General features: G+C 45.2%; 1 protein-coding gene across 1 annotated transcript in view; it reads left to right on the forward strand.

Annotated features, from left to right (window-relative positions):
- Nucleotides 1-16,887, forward strand: part of LOC147663374 (hexokinase-2) — a 194,893-nt gene that overhangs the window by 150,664 nt on the left and 27,342 nt on the right. Inside the window, exons 11-14 of the mRNA XM_086950488.1 lie at nt 2,408-2,556; nt 4,234-4,353; nt 4,983-5,078; nt 10,413-10,512. Of these exons, the coding sequence (XP_086806614.1) occupies nt 2,408-2,556; nt 4,234-4,353; nt 4,983-5,078; nt 10,413-10,512 (465 nt within the window). The remainder of the gene's footprint in view (nt 1-2,407; nt 2,557-4,233; nt 4,354-4,982; nt 5,079-10,412; nt 10,513-16,887) is intronic.

Here is a 16,887-nt window from a genome sequence, read left to right on the forward strand (position 1 = left end):
TGGGCCGTGACCGTGACTGGCTTCCTACCTCGGTTTTTCAGGGTTCTTCGACCGTCGCTATTTGTGCTCTCGGTGCTCTGTTCTCCTTGCTGATGGTTGCGTTGCGCTCCTTGCCGTGCCCTATGAGGATGGGGTCGCTGTGCGTACCCTCGGGCCTTCCTCGTTTCTCCTGCGCCACCACTCCGTTCCGCCGTGCTTCTCGTAGTCTGCGTGGTGGGGGTCGTGGGTCGGTATCCCACCCTCGTCGCCACTGTAACGTTACTCTTTCTTCCCCCAATAACTCTCGGAGTCGGATGGCGGTACCAATCTCTTTATTCAAGTACATACATGCAAGGAGCGCAAAGCATGTCCTGCGCCCAGCCTGCTCGCGCTCTGAATGCCGCGCTCCGCCTGCCGCGCCTCTACGTCAACGCACGTCACGTAGCCACGTGACGTGCCGTGCAAGCGCGCTCACTACAACTACCTTTTTATATCTTTTCATAGTTCTGGTGCTTGGTTAAAACCTACCTTCTCATTATTTTCAAATCAGAAGGGATACAACTGTCTATTGATTAACTTCTGCTTCCGATGAGGCTCATTCAAACTGTGATTTGCGTCATCTGATCCTCTGAACCGCCCCCCCCCCCATCCCCGAATCATTCACTGCAAATTTCCACTACTTTTTTTTATCACACTTCAAACTGTGCCGTAGCATTAAGAATCAATTCATGTGGACCTACTCTAAACTGCTACAAAAATTCTGATGATATCTGAGCACTGTGCCACAGAAGATGGCGTCCTAACTGCGCCGCAGGAGCATGGAGGCCTGAAGGAGCAGCCAGATTAATTTGGAACCAGGCAGGCGCTTCTGGGTGGGTTGGAGGGGGTGGAGAGTTGCTAAACTTCCTTGGAGTAGGAGGGAAGCCCCAGGCCTGAGGTCCGACAGATGACAAGTTCCACCAGGGAGGCTATGACCCGTGATCAGTGCTTTAAATGGAAATAGAGAAGTGCAGGTACTCACTCTTTAGAGTACCCTTTTGCTTTACAGCAAACATACACATTATATTTATTGACAATAAATCACACACGTTTGTAAATCATTGTACAGGATGTGTTACATAAGACAGTGAGGGTTACTGGGTGTAGGAGTCACATATCATCCTTCATAGCTCACTGTGCTATACCAGAAGGATTACAATGCAACTGCATGTAACAAAAGAATCTCTGTGTTTAAAGCAGTAACCTACTTGCCTATCAACATAAAATAAAATCTACCATCTGCATGTTACATGATGTGCTTTGCAGGAGTCGCATTAACCCTGTATACTACTTTAAGTCAAAAGTAGGACTAGGCAAAAACAGATCTTTCCATCAAATGTGTTTACCACCAGGGTGCTAAAGCAATCACATCTACGTGCTGCACATGGAATATTACGCCTGGTGGGGTAGGCTGGCAGCAGAGTTAGTTTGTCAATCCTTAGGTAAAGGAACCAGACAGGCGCTGTGATGTCACTTCCTGTGATGTCACTTCCTGTGATGACACGCACCGTGAAGTCACTTCCTGTGATTCTACATAACTTGGAGAGTCCCTCACTTCTTTTTTAGGACTTGTGCCCTGAGGTACTCACCGTTTCAAATTAAAGAAGTGCAGGTACTTGGTACCGGAGGGTACCTGCCCATTTAAATCACTGCCGGTGGTCCGTGGCTTGATTATGTCCCTGCACAGGCAGCGGGGGGTAAGCCTCACAGGAAGTATGGCAGTGCCAGCAAAAGATAAATACCGTGGCATGCTTGCAAAGCTGGCGTACACAGAAAGGAAGGTCTGATGCATAGCATTTGCCATGAGAGCTCAATGAAGCAAACGCAAGAAAATGCAACTACTTGTAAGAACCCGCCAATGAAGAAAGGGGTCTATGACAATGCTGAACCTTCAACCATAGTAATGTATAGAGGACTTTGGTCTTTCCTAAATGAATACAGAGACTGATGCAAAGTGTTTTAATCCTAGTTGTCCTGAACAATCAGCCAGATTTTCTTGGGTTTTCTGGTGTAGTTTGTTTCAATTTGGGGAAACTAAAATATCATTACACCTAGTATAAATGTTGTGTATAACTCTGTGGGAAAAACAATATTCTCTTACGTGATTTGTATATTTAAAAAATATTTTTTCCAAAATGTTATCGGGGCTGAATTTAATATTTTTGACTAAGTGTATTGAGACTTATCAGTCAGCATTAGGTGTGTGAGGGAATAAATTCAAGCACAATGTTTCCTGAGGACTGACAACACCATGACGCATACCGATAAGGTCCAGTAATAGAGACCATCCTCTTTTGCCCCCTGAGGCTTACTGTTTTTGTAGCACTCTACTAGTTAAAGTAGGCATTCAGTTCAGTCACTTTTATTTAAACTGCTCTCTTCTTTTCAGAAAAAGGCGACTTTTTGGCATTGGATCTTGGGGGCACTAACTTCCGCGTGCTGCTTGTGCGTGTACGAAATGGAATGAGACGTGGTGTTGAGATGCACAACAAGATCTACACAATTCCCAAAGATGTCATGCAAGGAACAGGAGAAGAGGTGAGCACCAGCAGTACTAAATTAATACATGACTGCAGGGCCGGACTGGGAACAATTGAGTCTGTCCAGCGGCAAGGTGGGGCGGGGGGAGCTAAGAGGGTGCTGGTGGGAAACACTGCTGCTTCTTTTCATACAGGGGGCTGATATTGCAGCACTGTTGCAAAACCGGTCCCTGTACCAAAAATGCCCTCCGCCGATCAAATTCTGGCCCACCGGGAAAAAACCCTGGTGCTAGCTACGGCCAGTCCGGCCCCGCATGATTGTACAAATTGGTAGTCCCAAATCTAAACACTCCAGTGTTCTCGTCAAACTGTATCTGCATATTCATTTCATAGTCTGTATAGAAATGAACTAAATGGTACATTTTCTATACATTCTGAAAACTAGGGGCTGAAGCACCAATTTATCTTGTGACCGCAAAATTTTAAATTTGCATTGTCCTAAAGTACTTTGAGAGTCTGAAATGTTTTTTTGACTAGAAAGGCCCATTTTGCCTCCCTTTCCATATCTCAGAGAAGAGGGCATGAAAGGTTCCCCCCCCTCCCACCTTGTGATTTCATATGCAATAAATCAATAGTTTGTGACTGCAGTTGTGGTTGCACTTCATTGAACAGATACCAGCACCCAACTTGGGGTTGGTATCCATTTTACAAACTCAGATTATATGCTTCTGTGGCAGGTTGCACTAGGGGAGCGGCCAGTAGTCCACAGACAAGTATGCACTTTCCAGCCCGTAAACACATTTTTCTTTAATTTAAAGCATTCCCTGTCCCGTTAAAGAACACAGGATTTTTTTTAAGTGCATGTGCATGCAACGTAAAAGCAGTGACTTTTTGTGAGATCCTGAAAATGTGCATTTTTCAATGTGGCAACGTCGTAATACCATTTCATCGCAAAATGAAACCCAGATCGCAAACCAGGCAGCGAGAAAAAAACAGACTAGCTTACGACCTGGGCTTAGTATATTGGGCTCTAAGCCATTTCACTGTAGTTGTATTCTAAAAGCTGCAAAAAGAGGAAATATGCTGAAAGATGACGATGATATACAGTTAATATATTTGGGTGTAATACTCCCGTACAGAATCTAAACCTGCACTTTTGAAGCACCCTTCACAACGGGGCGCTAGATAAGTTAAACTCTGCCATAGAGATTAATACAAAAAGACCATTACAAGTTTTGCATTAAGTATGATGGGGCCACTAAATTCTCTTACCGGCCCAACCAGATTGACAAGGTGCGCAGAAGTACATTTCACACACTGATTTCAAGGACTCTGTGTCCACCTTTTAAGTCCAGTTTACTCTGTTGCCATGGCAACCATCACCAAAGGTGTCGCAGGCATACTCAGAAAACGGTAGCAATATCTCCCCTTGTGCTGTAAGTGGTCTGAGCAGAGAAAAATGAATAAGGCCCGTTAACATGCACATATGCATGGGGTTGGAGGGTGATGGAGAGGAGATCTAAGTGATCCTTTGTGCAGTGTAAGCAGTATATGTGACTAATGACTTTTAAGTTACCGAGAACTCTGCATATGGTAGACCATTGCATTCAAAATTATCTAGGAGGCCAGTGACGTGTTGCATTATAATGGAGTCTTATTCTAAACTGATTTACAGACACTATTCATTGGTTGAAAAGATCTGTTACCAGATACTAATCCTGACTTTTGTCCTCAGCTTTTTGATCACATTGTCCATTGCATTGAGGACTTCTTGGAGTACATGGGAATGAAAGGGGTGATGCTTCCCCTCGGCTTTACGTTCTCGTTCCCTTGCCATCAAAACAGTCTCAACGAGGTAAAGTAGTTTTTTTCTACAATTTTCATTAGATTGGGTCTATTGCAATGATCACTGGCTTGGATAGATGTTGCCTAATGGTTATATGATGCACAATTGTTTAAAGCATTGAAAATCAAATGTTACTGGCTGAAGTCACTTGTAGCCCTTAGGGCTCTTGGCACTAGCATCAACTGTGCTAGGTGGACCTATGAAAATTATGTTGATTCTCAATATAGCGAATTTGATCCAGGAAGAACAACATGAAAGTAATTCAATTGCATATGTAGAAAAGTACCCTAGAAGCATTGGGGTGAAATAAATGCTACCCATATTAGAATGGACATTGAGTAAGGTTTAGCTACATCAGTAGACCATAAACAAATTTGATTAAAGCAAAGTAAATTAAATTTCTTTATACTTGTCATGCCCGGCATGAGAGAGACTAATATTCCTACTTTGCTCGTTAAATGTTGGGATTGATTTTATAGAAAATTGCAGCCTAGTGACTTGGTGTCGCCATCCCCTCAGATATAGAATTTGCTTCTAAAATGGATGATGTTTGCTTTAAAGTGGTCTCTTTCTGGATAAGAAAGAAAATAGATATGTTTTCAATATTGACTAGTTTCTATTTTGCCTTTGTCTTTTAGGGCATTCTGCTAAAATGGACTAAGGGATTCAACGCGTCTGGTTGTGAAGGAGAGGATGTTGTTGGACTCCTTAAAGAGGCGATTCATAGAAGAGAGGTGATTATCACATTGCTTACTTTTTATGGTTGTTGAAACGGAATATCTCTGCCTAGTAAATGGACACGCACAACTGTCCGACTGTATGTAAAACTGGTAGCCTGACTGGCATTAGCGTCATACTACAAAATAGAAGGGGATTCCCCAAAGGGTTCTTTTTTAGATAATGGCAGGAAAATTTGGGGTAAGAACAATGTAATAGAAGAAGAAAACTACCCTGCCAGGGAATGATTATATGGTCCCTTCAGCGGGATCCAAGGGATGAAGGGGGGGGGGGGGGTTGACAAAGATTAATGCTTCGGAGCCAATGATATATCGGACACAATCAGAATCAATAGTGAAAAGATAGAATTTTTTTTTATTATTATTATTTTTCTGGCAGGGTAGTTCTCTTCTTCTATTACATTAGCGTCATACTAATCTAGCGTGTCTGCAGAAGCCTAGACCTGACCTGGTAATGCGCGATTCCGTTAACTGTTCTGTGTTCAGGAAGGGCCTGTTACCTTAAAGTGGGCATAGAAATTCTATTCTTGCCTGGGGTCAAACACTTAGAGGGGCAGTGACAGCATACTGTTTAGTGAATTTGTAGTGTGACTAGCCTTTTTTCTATGTGTCGGAGAGTGTGTTGTCTGCGGACTTCGCTAGTGTAAAGTTCCACTGTTATGTTTTAACCTCACCCCCAACCCCCAGAAACTTGTGCTGATGTCCTGTCTGTATGTCAAGTGCATGCTCTGTGAATGTGTAGCAAATGTCTGATGGTAGGAGTATGAGTACAGGGATCAGTAGGATGCATTTTGGATGTCCCTGGTTCAGCATGACATACGCTTCTCCAAACATTGGAAGTATATTGCCTGCATTCCTGTGGCTGGAGAGAGGAGACCCGTACTGTAAACTGAAGGACTATGGTGACATGGCTTCCCTCACAAATGTATTGACAGCCTTGTTAGCTAAAGGCTGCTGTATAGTTCTTCCTGAGTACTGCCTTTGGTAGATGGTAGGAGTTAAAGATGGGACAGGAGTTTGTTATTGAAGCTGAGCGGGTTTGCAGGGCCTTCCCTGTTGTCTGCCCCTGATCACTGCTGAGGACAACCAGGAGCAGAGATCTCACACTTCATTGTGTCCATGTTTTAGATACTACTGCTTGAAGCCTGACACATTGCTAAGTGCTCTGAGAGCCATCAACTTGCACAAAGGTTATGACTGGGGAACAGTCGGAAAATTACATTTGAAAGAACAAACTCCAACCAGTTGAATAAAAGTGGGATCAAAACCGCCCGACTTTGTTCAGGTTCCTAGTTCTTCTTGACCAAAGTTGGGAGTGCTCTGCGGAGTAATTGAAGAACTGCTATGTAAGCAAGGCGGGTGTCCGCTTGACCGCCAGTGTTGTAGAATTGAGGCAACAACACTTGAAGTTGGCACATTCTTCTGAAAGGAGATGAGGATCTGTTTAAACTGCCTGGAAGCCTGCCGACTGACAGAAGGAAAGAGTTTGCCTGGACCTGAAGGTGTAGAGACTGTCTAGGAGAAGCACAGCGTGCTTCCAACATAGGTAAGCACATACAGAAAACTAACTACCACGTAGAGCAAAGCTAGGGGGGACCCATGCTGTGAGTGGGATGTCCCACTGCCTCCGAGCAGTTCCTGTGTGAACTGCACTAGGACTTCTGCAAGAAGCATCATTGTGGCAATCGAAAATCCCCACTGAGCATTAGAGACTGTTGATATCAGAGAGAAGTCAGGTCACCACTGAAGCAGAAAAACCCTGACCAGTCCAGAGGCCACAACTGCCGAAGACACCTCAACCCTGATAATTCAATTTGTAGGCTGCAACTGCTATACCACAGCACCTGCCTGCATCCGACTGAGGAGGCTTTCCCTACCACAGACGAGTGCTGCTGTGAGGGGTTGCCACCCAAACTTCATTCCCCATTCCCTGTTCCCGACGTGGCACCTGCAGAAATGAAGCCAGCCCTGCCAGTTCAAGTACCCAAACTTCACCCACCTCGCTACTAAAACTACAATGCCAACCAGCAGGTTAACATGGGTCTTAGCCTGGAACAGGAACAAAAGATTAGAACACAAAGATCAGTCTGCTGTGTGGACTTAACACTTTTTGCAAAATGAATGGAAGGGGCAAAAATATGTTGAACTATGGTACACATTTTATCCCTTAAGTATTTGAAGCAATATGTACCCGTGTTTTATCCATGCCTATGTCTACAGTATACCGGGAAATGTATTCAAGATATAGCCAAAAGTTGGGAGAAAGAAATACCGGAATGGGTTATAACACCCTACTGAAGATTGTAACTGAAATAACAACTCTGTATTTGCATTCCTATTAAACTATATAGTAATTTGTTTCTTTTGAGATTAAAGTACTGTCTTTTAACTAATAGATCAGCATTGGACGGGGCAACACATTATTGTCTCTTTTGCTTGATTGTTGGCTTCTGAGCTCTTGTCCCACAGACTACCCCCCTGAGAAGCTTTGGACTGCTCGCCTGTGTTACCTTGAGAGTCTGCTTCAGAAAGGTTGCATTTCGGCCAGCTTGCAGAGCTGCAATAGGGTGGACACCAGGACACGGGTAAAGAAACAACCTCAACCAACACAGTTGGGGCCAAGGTGCCCCTGTCTGCCTTGTGGGCCCTACGAATGGGCTCTAAACATTGTATAAGAATCAGAAATTAACGTAAAACAGACTTCACAATGAAGTTTCACTTTGGGCATTCAGTCCCCACACCATTACATAAATACAGCATGGAGAAGCCAATGTGCAGCCATGAGTCCTTCAGTAAACAGTCAACATTATTCATACTGAATAATTGTTCTGTAGATCTTACTTTCTTCTGAGGTTTGTTGGGGTCCTGCTAGCTCAAGACCTAGTGTTTGTGGAATTACAGGTGCAAAGTTTCTGTATCTTTGATTGTCCATGCAGCAAAAGGATGCATTTAGTGCTTGGGTGCACAATATTCTCGCCACTGCTGTTGATTAGGATGCCATGTTTCCATCTGACAACCCTGGATACTGGATGAAGCAGCTGTGGAAGATTGAGACCCAGGCTATCTTTTGCCTCTGAACCTGGATGTGATCTTGGTATACAATGACCGTACCGATGTCTTGGGCAGTACCTTCCACATACCAGCGCTAATTCCTGGACCCCGACACTCTAGCAAATAGATTGTGATGTTAATAGAGCGCGATTAGCATGGCAAGTCTAGGGAGCAGGAACAATTTGAAGGAGATTGTGATGTTAAGAAGAGAGCGATTAGCATGGCAAGTCCAGGGAGCAGGTAGATCTGTAGGAAAGCCTAGCAGGATGCAGGGCACAGTGGGGCTCTTGGAGTAGTGAAGTGGTTCCTTGAAACACTCTTGGTAGCGTGGCTCCGGTATGAGCTGAATTGAGTTTCTTAAATTGCACAGGGTGTTGTTGTTTAAGGGAATTGTGGCCCTTTTTAAATAGGCGGGAAATTCTTGCATTCCATCAGTCCCCCCCCCTTGCCCCAGATGACCACCTAAAAGGGAGAATATGTATTTGGGGACCATCTTGTTACTACTTTTGAAATATAGGCTTCCTTCCACACATCAGTCATGCTGGAACCATTCAAAGGGAGAGCTTGGCGCCCTGATCAGCAGTTCTGCTATCCGATGAGCCACTAGTTCATCAAGGGCCCTGCTCAAACTAACAAGATGATCTAACAGGTAGGTACTAGAGTCAAAGCTAAGTGAGTCTGGTAATAATTATTAACCTCTGTAGAATCAGTGAGAATAAAAAGTATATACAAAACATGCGGTTATGCACTTAATCTCGAAGCCACAGGTAAAAGATGTGCCCTGTTTTACTTGTTCAAAAACAGGTACCCCTTCCCACCAAGAAATATTTAGGAACAACACAATGAGGGCAAGGGTTTACAAAATGTCACTTTGTAAATGCTGTTGTCTCTGTTCCTTTAAAAAGCTAAGGAGTTAGGCCCCTAGGAATATGGACAAGGCAGGGCCATATATCAATCGGTAACCACAAAAAGTTGCATGTACCATTTTATGATTTAAGCTATCAATTTTTTATCGCTTGGTCAAACACAATTCTTTTTTGTTTGCACCGGTATTTTATTTATACCTCCTTAGTTACAATTTTTTACATTTCTATTCATAACATTTATGCATGAAAAGGAAAGGACAAGTACATTCTATACAAGATTTACAAAAAAATACACAAGTATTTACAATAATTATTTACAATCCACATATCGACTAAGACATACTTAACATCCTACATCCAAAATACAAAACTTTACACAAACAAGGACATACATTTATATCCTTCTTAGATTATAACTGAGTCAATCAGTATCCAAATTATAGACCAAGTGTTTTTAGGTGAAAAAAGGAGCATTCCACCAAAAATGACAAATTACGTTAATAGCAGAAATTAATTCAAGCTATCTCAAACAACACTGAATTTTTGGTTCCTTATATGGTTGTCTGTTCCTTTATTATGCCATGCCGACGCGTTTCGAATCCAGGGAAACCAGTTCCCAGATTCTCATCAGGGCTTTTGCAATTTCTGAATAAATTGCCAAGGAGCCTTCTGGATCTTAGTAGCAGGCTCTCGTCTCGCTGTCTCAATCTATGTTATTAAGGTTCACCATCTACGACTGTATGACCACCATATTCAATTCCTCATGTTTTTCGTTTCCTCAATCAATAATCACTGAAATGTCTCATCTGTGAGGCCATTCTTGTTTGTCTCCGGAATCTCTCAAGATATTGTGTACGGCTTCCTATATTTCTTGCTGTTTTCCTAATGCGTAATCTTTTTCCTCGCCGCATTCAATTTTAGCAAAGCTTCTCAGTCGTTTGCCAAAACACGCTGGAGCTCGTATTTTTTCGCAGCAATTTCTTTGTCGACCCACAGAGCAGTGAACTTTCAATCCACCAGCTTGTATAGAATGTACTTGTCCTTTCCTTTTCATGCATAAATGTTATGAATAGAAATGTAAAAAAAATTGTAATTAAGAGGTATAAATAAAATACCGGTGCAAACAAAAAAGACTTGTTTGACCAAGCGATAAAAAATTGATAGCTTAAATCATATATGGTAGGGGCAACTTTTTGTGGTTACTGGTTATCTCTGTTCGGTCACTGAATAAAGACCTCTAGGCACAGTCTGCAAGTATAAAGCACCTACTAGTGTATCGCACGGCTGCAGAGACAATTTACATGTCTTCCATGAAGGACAGCCCATGAAGGACAGCACTGGCCTCCCAGTGGCTGCACACTTTACATAATATGATCTGTTTAAGACCTCAATCTACATTTTTTTTTCTCATCAGGAATTTGACCTGGATATTGTAGCAGTGGTAAATGATACAGTTGGTACAATGATGACCTGTGCATACGAAGATCCACTTTGTGAAGTTGGACTCATAGTAGGTAAGAATCCGAGTTGAATTCATCCACAAAGAAATAGTCAAAGTGAAGAATGTTATACATGTTTAAAATAATTTGCTGGTAAAGTTATTTGTAGTTGTACGATGGTTGTTGATTGTAATCTGGACAACTAAATGAATCATTGGAGATCATGAAAATCTCGCCATGACAAGAGAAATGTGTAAGAAAATGTGAAGCATGTAGTACCAGAACACCATTTTCAGGGGGAGTAAGGGCAGCATTGAGCAACGCCAAGGATGGAAGAAAAGAATGCCATGTCTAACTAAGGGTAGAAAAGGGGCTAATGGCTTTTCTGGCGAATCACCATATGAGACTGAACTGTAAAAAAATAGGATTAGTGTTCAAAAGCAAATTTGAAAACTCTGGCATCAGAATTGATAAACACAAATCAAAATGAAGGATAGGGAATGCACGAGGGCTCGGCCACATGGAGGGGAATACAGAATTTCAGTAGTGTATGGCAAGCTCTATCTTGAAACTGAAATCTAAAGTGGAGAAGCTGAAACCACAAGGAATCTGGTATATCTGTGGATTAGTGAGTAGAGTGCAATCGTGAAAGGAGTAGATGGCGAGGTAATTTTTTCTCAATCTTTTTTTGAAAGCCAAAGGAACATCGTATTAGAAGTGGCATCGTAAAAAAAAAAGAGATAACATTGTAGGTCAAAAGTACTTATCTCTTTTTTTTTTTTTCCTTGCCACACTCTTTTCATGTTTTTTATAAGGTCTATTAGCTCTCAACATCATTTAAGTATTCTGTTTCAACATTCAATGACTTTCCCTGCAGAAGGATAGTTCTAGATGAGAAGAGTATGTATGTATGTGTTTACCCAGAAAGATGCTGTTAACAAATTTATCGGTAATGTGTAAGTACCGGAGGTGGAGGGATGGCACTCTCCATTGTTGGAATAACTCCATTCTGTGGAGAACAGTCTGTTATGTCTTAATCCCACTCAAGAAAGTGGTAGTCCACGTAATGGAGGGTCACCTGTATGATTTTCAAAAATGCCAGCCCACTAAAGGAGATCAGTTTCTTTTTTTAATTCAAACAGAAACGATGCAACGAATTTCCTAATTGAGCTCCCAGAGTTAATATTAATCTCCCTTTTTGCTATTCGAAATTTAGGGGCCCATTAGGATGTCGGGCGGATTGCCCCCGCCAGGCTGGCGGTAGCCACCGCCGGCCTGACTGGGGCAATCCGCCAAACATCCTCTCCAGAATTCCCCCCCGCCATATTAGAATTGCGGGGGGACCGCGGCGGACGGAAAGACCGTCCGCCGCTTTCCCGCCCCGGTCGCAAGGCGAGCGGAAAAGGGTTTCTAGGGTGGCGGTGTCTGTCAGACACGGCCTGCCATATTAGGATGCCTTTTTTCTAATGCCTTTCCGTGGCGGCAATGCCGCAACGGAAAGGCATGCGGTCTTCACTCTGGGGGCCTCCTGCCGCCCCCCAGAGTGAAGGAGGGATGGGGGTTGCACACAAGGGGGTACCTGTGGTACCCCCCCTTCATTTGCATAAACAAAGCAGCAGGCACATCCTAATACCCCCCCCCCCCCCCCCCCCCACGGGACCCCGCCCTAATGGCGAGCGGTCCCAAATTCCGACAGGATGGCGGGCGGACAAAGTCCACCCGCCATCCTAATGAGCCCCTTAATTTGGATTGTGAGAGCAGGTTTGCTTTGCTGTAATTTCAATTGCGAATTGGTTTGAGGCTGCCGACTTTAAGGATCTTTGCCAGGGCCGGGCTGGCCGTGGCGGGCACCGGGCAATCCCCCGGTGCGCCGCACTAATGGTGGGGCCGGATTGGAGCCCCCTGGGGGCCGTTTTTGTTACAGAGCCGTTTTTGTTACAGGGCCGTTTTTGTAGCATAGCTACAAAATCGACCCTGTAACAAAATTGGCCGAAAACCGACCCTGGCAAAGAGCTGGGCGGCACCCACAACCCCCCGGGGGAGGGGGTGGCCGGCCGAGCACTTTACCATGGCCGGTTTTGGTTCCCAGTCCGGCCCTGATCTTTGCCCTCCCATGCTTTGATAACGGTAAAGCGTAATTTGAATTTTATTCTCTGTACCAGAGGTACTCTGTGTAATACCTTGAGAGATGGCATGATGCGTTTTAAAAAAAAAAAAAGCAAGCCTAACTACCGGATTTTGTAGTCTCTGTAATTTTACAATCATTTTGTCTGAGGCTCCCTCACAGATAATGTTATAGTACCAGAGCCTTGATAGTACCAGTATAGTTTTTTTTTGCTATGATAAAAAAACTCTAAAATCTATCAAGTTGTCAATCCTCTATCTGCATCCTGAATAAATGATTTAAGTAGTTATTGCAGAAACCATTCAATTTAATTTGATGTTAAAAAATATTCATAAATAAGTGTGTTAGAGGGATCATTGAAACTAATTTACATCCCAGAAAAAGTAGTTTGCCCCAGTATTGGAACTTTCATAGATTCCCATGCTTTGTATCATTCCCCGTCGTCGGAATGGGAGCCTCGGTAAATAGAAAAAACCATAGTAGTAAGCACAAAGTGAAAAAATAGGCCTAGGCCTCATCTCATTTTGTAGCTTATCCACCTCTTTTTGTAAAAGAGACCAAAATTCTGCAGTAGCCAATCAGAGCAGCCTCACCTCATAGAACCTTCCTGAGAGAAGCTCAGAGCCTCAGATTTTCTACCGCACGTTGTGCAAGGGAGTCTCCATTGAGCTCTGCTCAGTTTTCTTCAGTTTTTTCTTGTTATTTCTCCAACTACTTGGATATTTTCTCATCATGTCGGAGAGGAAAGCCCTTTTTAGAGCCTGTGCCACCTGCTCCAAAAAGAGGTTGTTTGTCGAGGACAAACATGAGGATTGTATCTACTGTTTGTATCCGGACCATAAACCAACAGGCTGTCCGATTTGCAGATCCTTCTCAGCCAAGACCTTGAGGGACAGGGAAGGACGTCTCCTCACATGGCTTCAGAAGATGAAGGACCGGAAAGACATTATCTCCTCGGACAGTGAGGGCTCCTCGTCGATGGTGTCATCCAGAAAGTCTCTGAAAAGGGGTAGGTCCCCCCTTTCTGCTTCAGACGAGTCCCGTCACAAGGCCTTACCAGGGATCTCTGACAGGTCTGACAGGCCGGCTGCCCAAAAATCTCCTCACCGAGGTGAAAAGGAGAGGCAGGGTAAGCCTGAGGAACAACAGGCCTCAAAAAAGGTGAGAAAGGCTTCTACAGTCTCTTCACCTCCCTCAGAGAAAGATCGTGGGGTCAAAAAGCCTTCAACCCCTGCTCAAGAGGTCGCTTCAGACAAGAAGCAGAAATCGTCGACGACTAAGCTCCCAAGTACGTCGTCAACGAGTGTTAAAAAGGACAGCTCTACCAGGGTTGCCTCGTCGACTGGCTCGTCGACGACGGCTGTGTCGACGCCTACACCGTCGACTGTTTTCAAGGCTCCGGAATCCTGCTCGTCGTCGATGAGGGTGACCATCTCCACGTCGACGGCCATGTCTGCAAAGCTGCCGCCGACGGCGGTGTCGTCGACGAGAACGACTTCGACGACGACGATGTCGACGACGCCGGTTACCATGTTGCTGACGACGAGCTCGTCGACGGTCCCGTCGACGATACCACCATCGTCGACGATGAGTTTCACCTCGTCGACGACGCTATCCTCGGCGACGAAGACAGTATCTACGTCTGCACTTCCACTGTCGACACAGACCCAGAAGACTTTCCCGTCGACGACGGCCTCGTCGACGATGGAAATTTCGGAAAAACATGTTTTTTCGCGGAAAAGGAAGCAGATCACGCCAGAGATGACGTCTCCTCGCCAGGTTCAGAAATTACCACCTAGCCTACTATTGGAAGATGACTCTGAGGAAGAGACTTACAGTGAATTTGGGCAGGCCTATAGCCCTTCTGACCTCCAGGTTAAGGTGCAGGAATTTAGCTCTGAGGAGGAGCAGATGGAACGACAGCACTATGCTCCAGAGCATTATTATGAGGAGGAGCGCACTACTACCAGGCACATGCCTCCATAACAGCCTATGCGTCAGTTACCTGAAGGTATGGTGGCAATACCATCCACTTTAGTGGCGGATTTACAACTTATGTTGCAGGACTACAAGCAACGTTTCCCTGCGCCTCCGGAAGCCCAACAAGTGCGCCCCCCGACACCTCCGCCTCAGACATTACGTCCTGTGGCAGACCATTCTTTGCCCCCAAGAGAGCGTACCACTGCGCCGGAAGTGCGCCCACAAGAGGTGGTACAGGTGCAGGATACTGATGATGATGACGCTGCGTCTTCAGATGCAGACCAGCAAGCGGATCCTGATCAAGATCAACAGGCGCAATGGAATACTACTGACCCTATAGATCCGGACAACACCGATCCGGATAACATTACTTCGCCTCCAGCGGACGTTGGAGGGTTTCACAACCTAATGGACAGGGCATCCAAAAGATTTGGTCTCCCAGTGACCACAGTTCAATCGGATTACTTTTTATATGACTTTAAAGAACCATTCAGAAAGTCAGTGAGGTCCATTCCGATCATTGAGCATGCCTGGTCTGAGGGCTTGAAGGCTATGCATAATCCGGCCACAGTCCTCCCGGTACTTCCGAGACTGGAAAAGAAGTACAAGGCACCTGATGGCAGTCCGGCATGTTTGCTTGGCCAACCGAAACCGGATTCGGTCATTTCGCAGGCTGCCCAGAGCAAATCCAAGAATCCTTCTACGCCGATGACTACACCGCCGGATAAGGAGGGCAGGCGCCTAGACAATGTAGGCAAGAGGTTTTCAGCTATGGCCAGTCTCCTGGTTAGAGCAGCCAATGCTTTAGCGATTCTGGGACGCTATGATCGGCAAATGTGGTGCGACCTTGCTCCATTTGTAGACGAACTGCAGGATTCTTCTAAGGAGGAGGTGAAGAAGATTTTGCTCGAAGGGGAGCGGGCCTCTTCGGAGGTCATTGATGTGGCAATGGATATTGCGACCACCGCATTCCGAGCACTAGCCGGCTCGGCGGTTCTGCGACGCCAAGGGTGGTTAAAGGCCACATGGTTCAGGCAGGAGGTGCAGAATAAGATCTTGGATCTACCATACGACGGTGAGATGCTGTTTGGCAAGCACGTCGATGAGGCCCTGCAAGGCATCAATAAGGACACGGATACAGCTAAGTCCTTGGGTACATTGCAGTATCGTAAGGTGCCTTTCAGGGGAGCTAGAGGTAGAGGTTTTTCTTCTTATCGTGGAGGAAATCAAAATCGTTACTCTTCTGGATCTCCGTCCAGCCAGACGTATAAGCCACAATACTCTCAAAGGGGTTCTTTCTCTCGCCAGCAGCCTAAAGGACGTCAGGGGCAGCAAAGGAGAGACAACACCAGGAAACAATAGCGGCCAGGTGGCTCTTTCCACTGTTCCTGTTCCCTCATTCACATCAGTGGGGGGCAGGATTACCCATTGCCTAAACAACTGGATGATTATTACATCGGATCAGTGGGTCCTCCAGATTGTCAGAGAAGGACACACATTGGAGTTTCAAGACCTTCCTCCAACAAGAGCGCCGGATGCCTTCCCTCCCAAACATCTCAGGCTCCTTCATCTAGAAGCCCACCAACTTTTCACCAAGGGGGCGGTAGAGCCTGTACCCCTTTCGCAGAAGGGGAAAGGGTTCTATTCCAGGTTCTTCCTGGTTCGGAAGACAAAGGACAAGTGGCGTCCAATTTTAGATCTACGGCAGCTCAACACTTATCTCGTGAAGTTGTCCTTCAGGATGGTCACTCTTCAGGACATCCTTCGTCTGCTCAATCCGGGGGATTATATGGCGACCCTAGATTTGGAGGACGCCTACTTCCACGTTCCTATTCATCCAGCTCACAGGCAATATCTTCGATTTACAGTGGGCAAGAGTCACTTTCAATTCAAGGTACTGCCATTTGGTCTCCGGTCCGCCCCGCGGATCTTCACAAAGGTTCTGGCTCCGGTGGCAGCTTTTCTCAGGAAGCAAGCTATTCAAGTGTTTCCATACCTGGACGATTGGCTGCTGAAAGCTCCATCTGTTCAAGAAGCGTCCAGTGCAGTCCGGACATGCAAAGATCTGTTCGAGCGCCTAGGTCTTCGACTCAACAGGGAGAAATCGGTTCTATGCCCATCCAGGTCAGCAAGGTTCCTAGGGGCCATCCTGAACACGGACAGTTGCTTAGCCCTTCCATCGGAGGAACGCCAGACCAAACTAATGTGTTCAGCTCGTCTTCTCCAATCTCGAAAGACACTGACAGTTCGCAAGTACAAATTGCTTCTCGGATCGATTTCATCTTGCATTCCTTTAGTTCCGCACTGCAGGCTCAGGATGCGTCCACTGCAAGAGCAACTGGACA

The sequence above is a fragment of the Lissotriton vulgaris genome, unplaced genomic scaffold, assembly GCF_964263255.1.
Source record: "Lissotriton vulgaris unplaced genomic scaffold, aLisVul1.2 SCAFFOLD_1239, whole genome shotgun sequence".
Classification (NCBI taxonomy): domain Eukaryota; kingdom Metazoa; phylum Chordata; class Amphibia; order Caudata; family Salamandridae; genus Lissotriton; species Lissotriton vulgaris.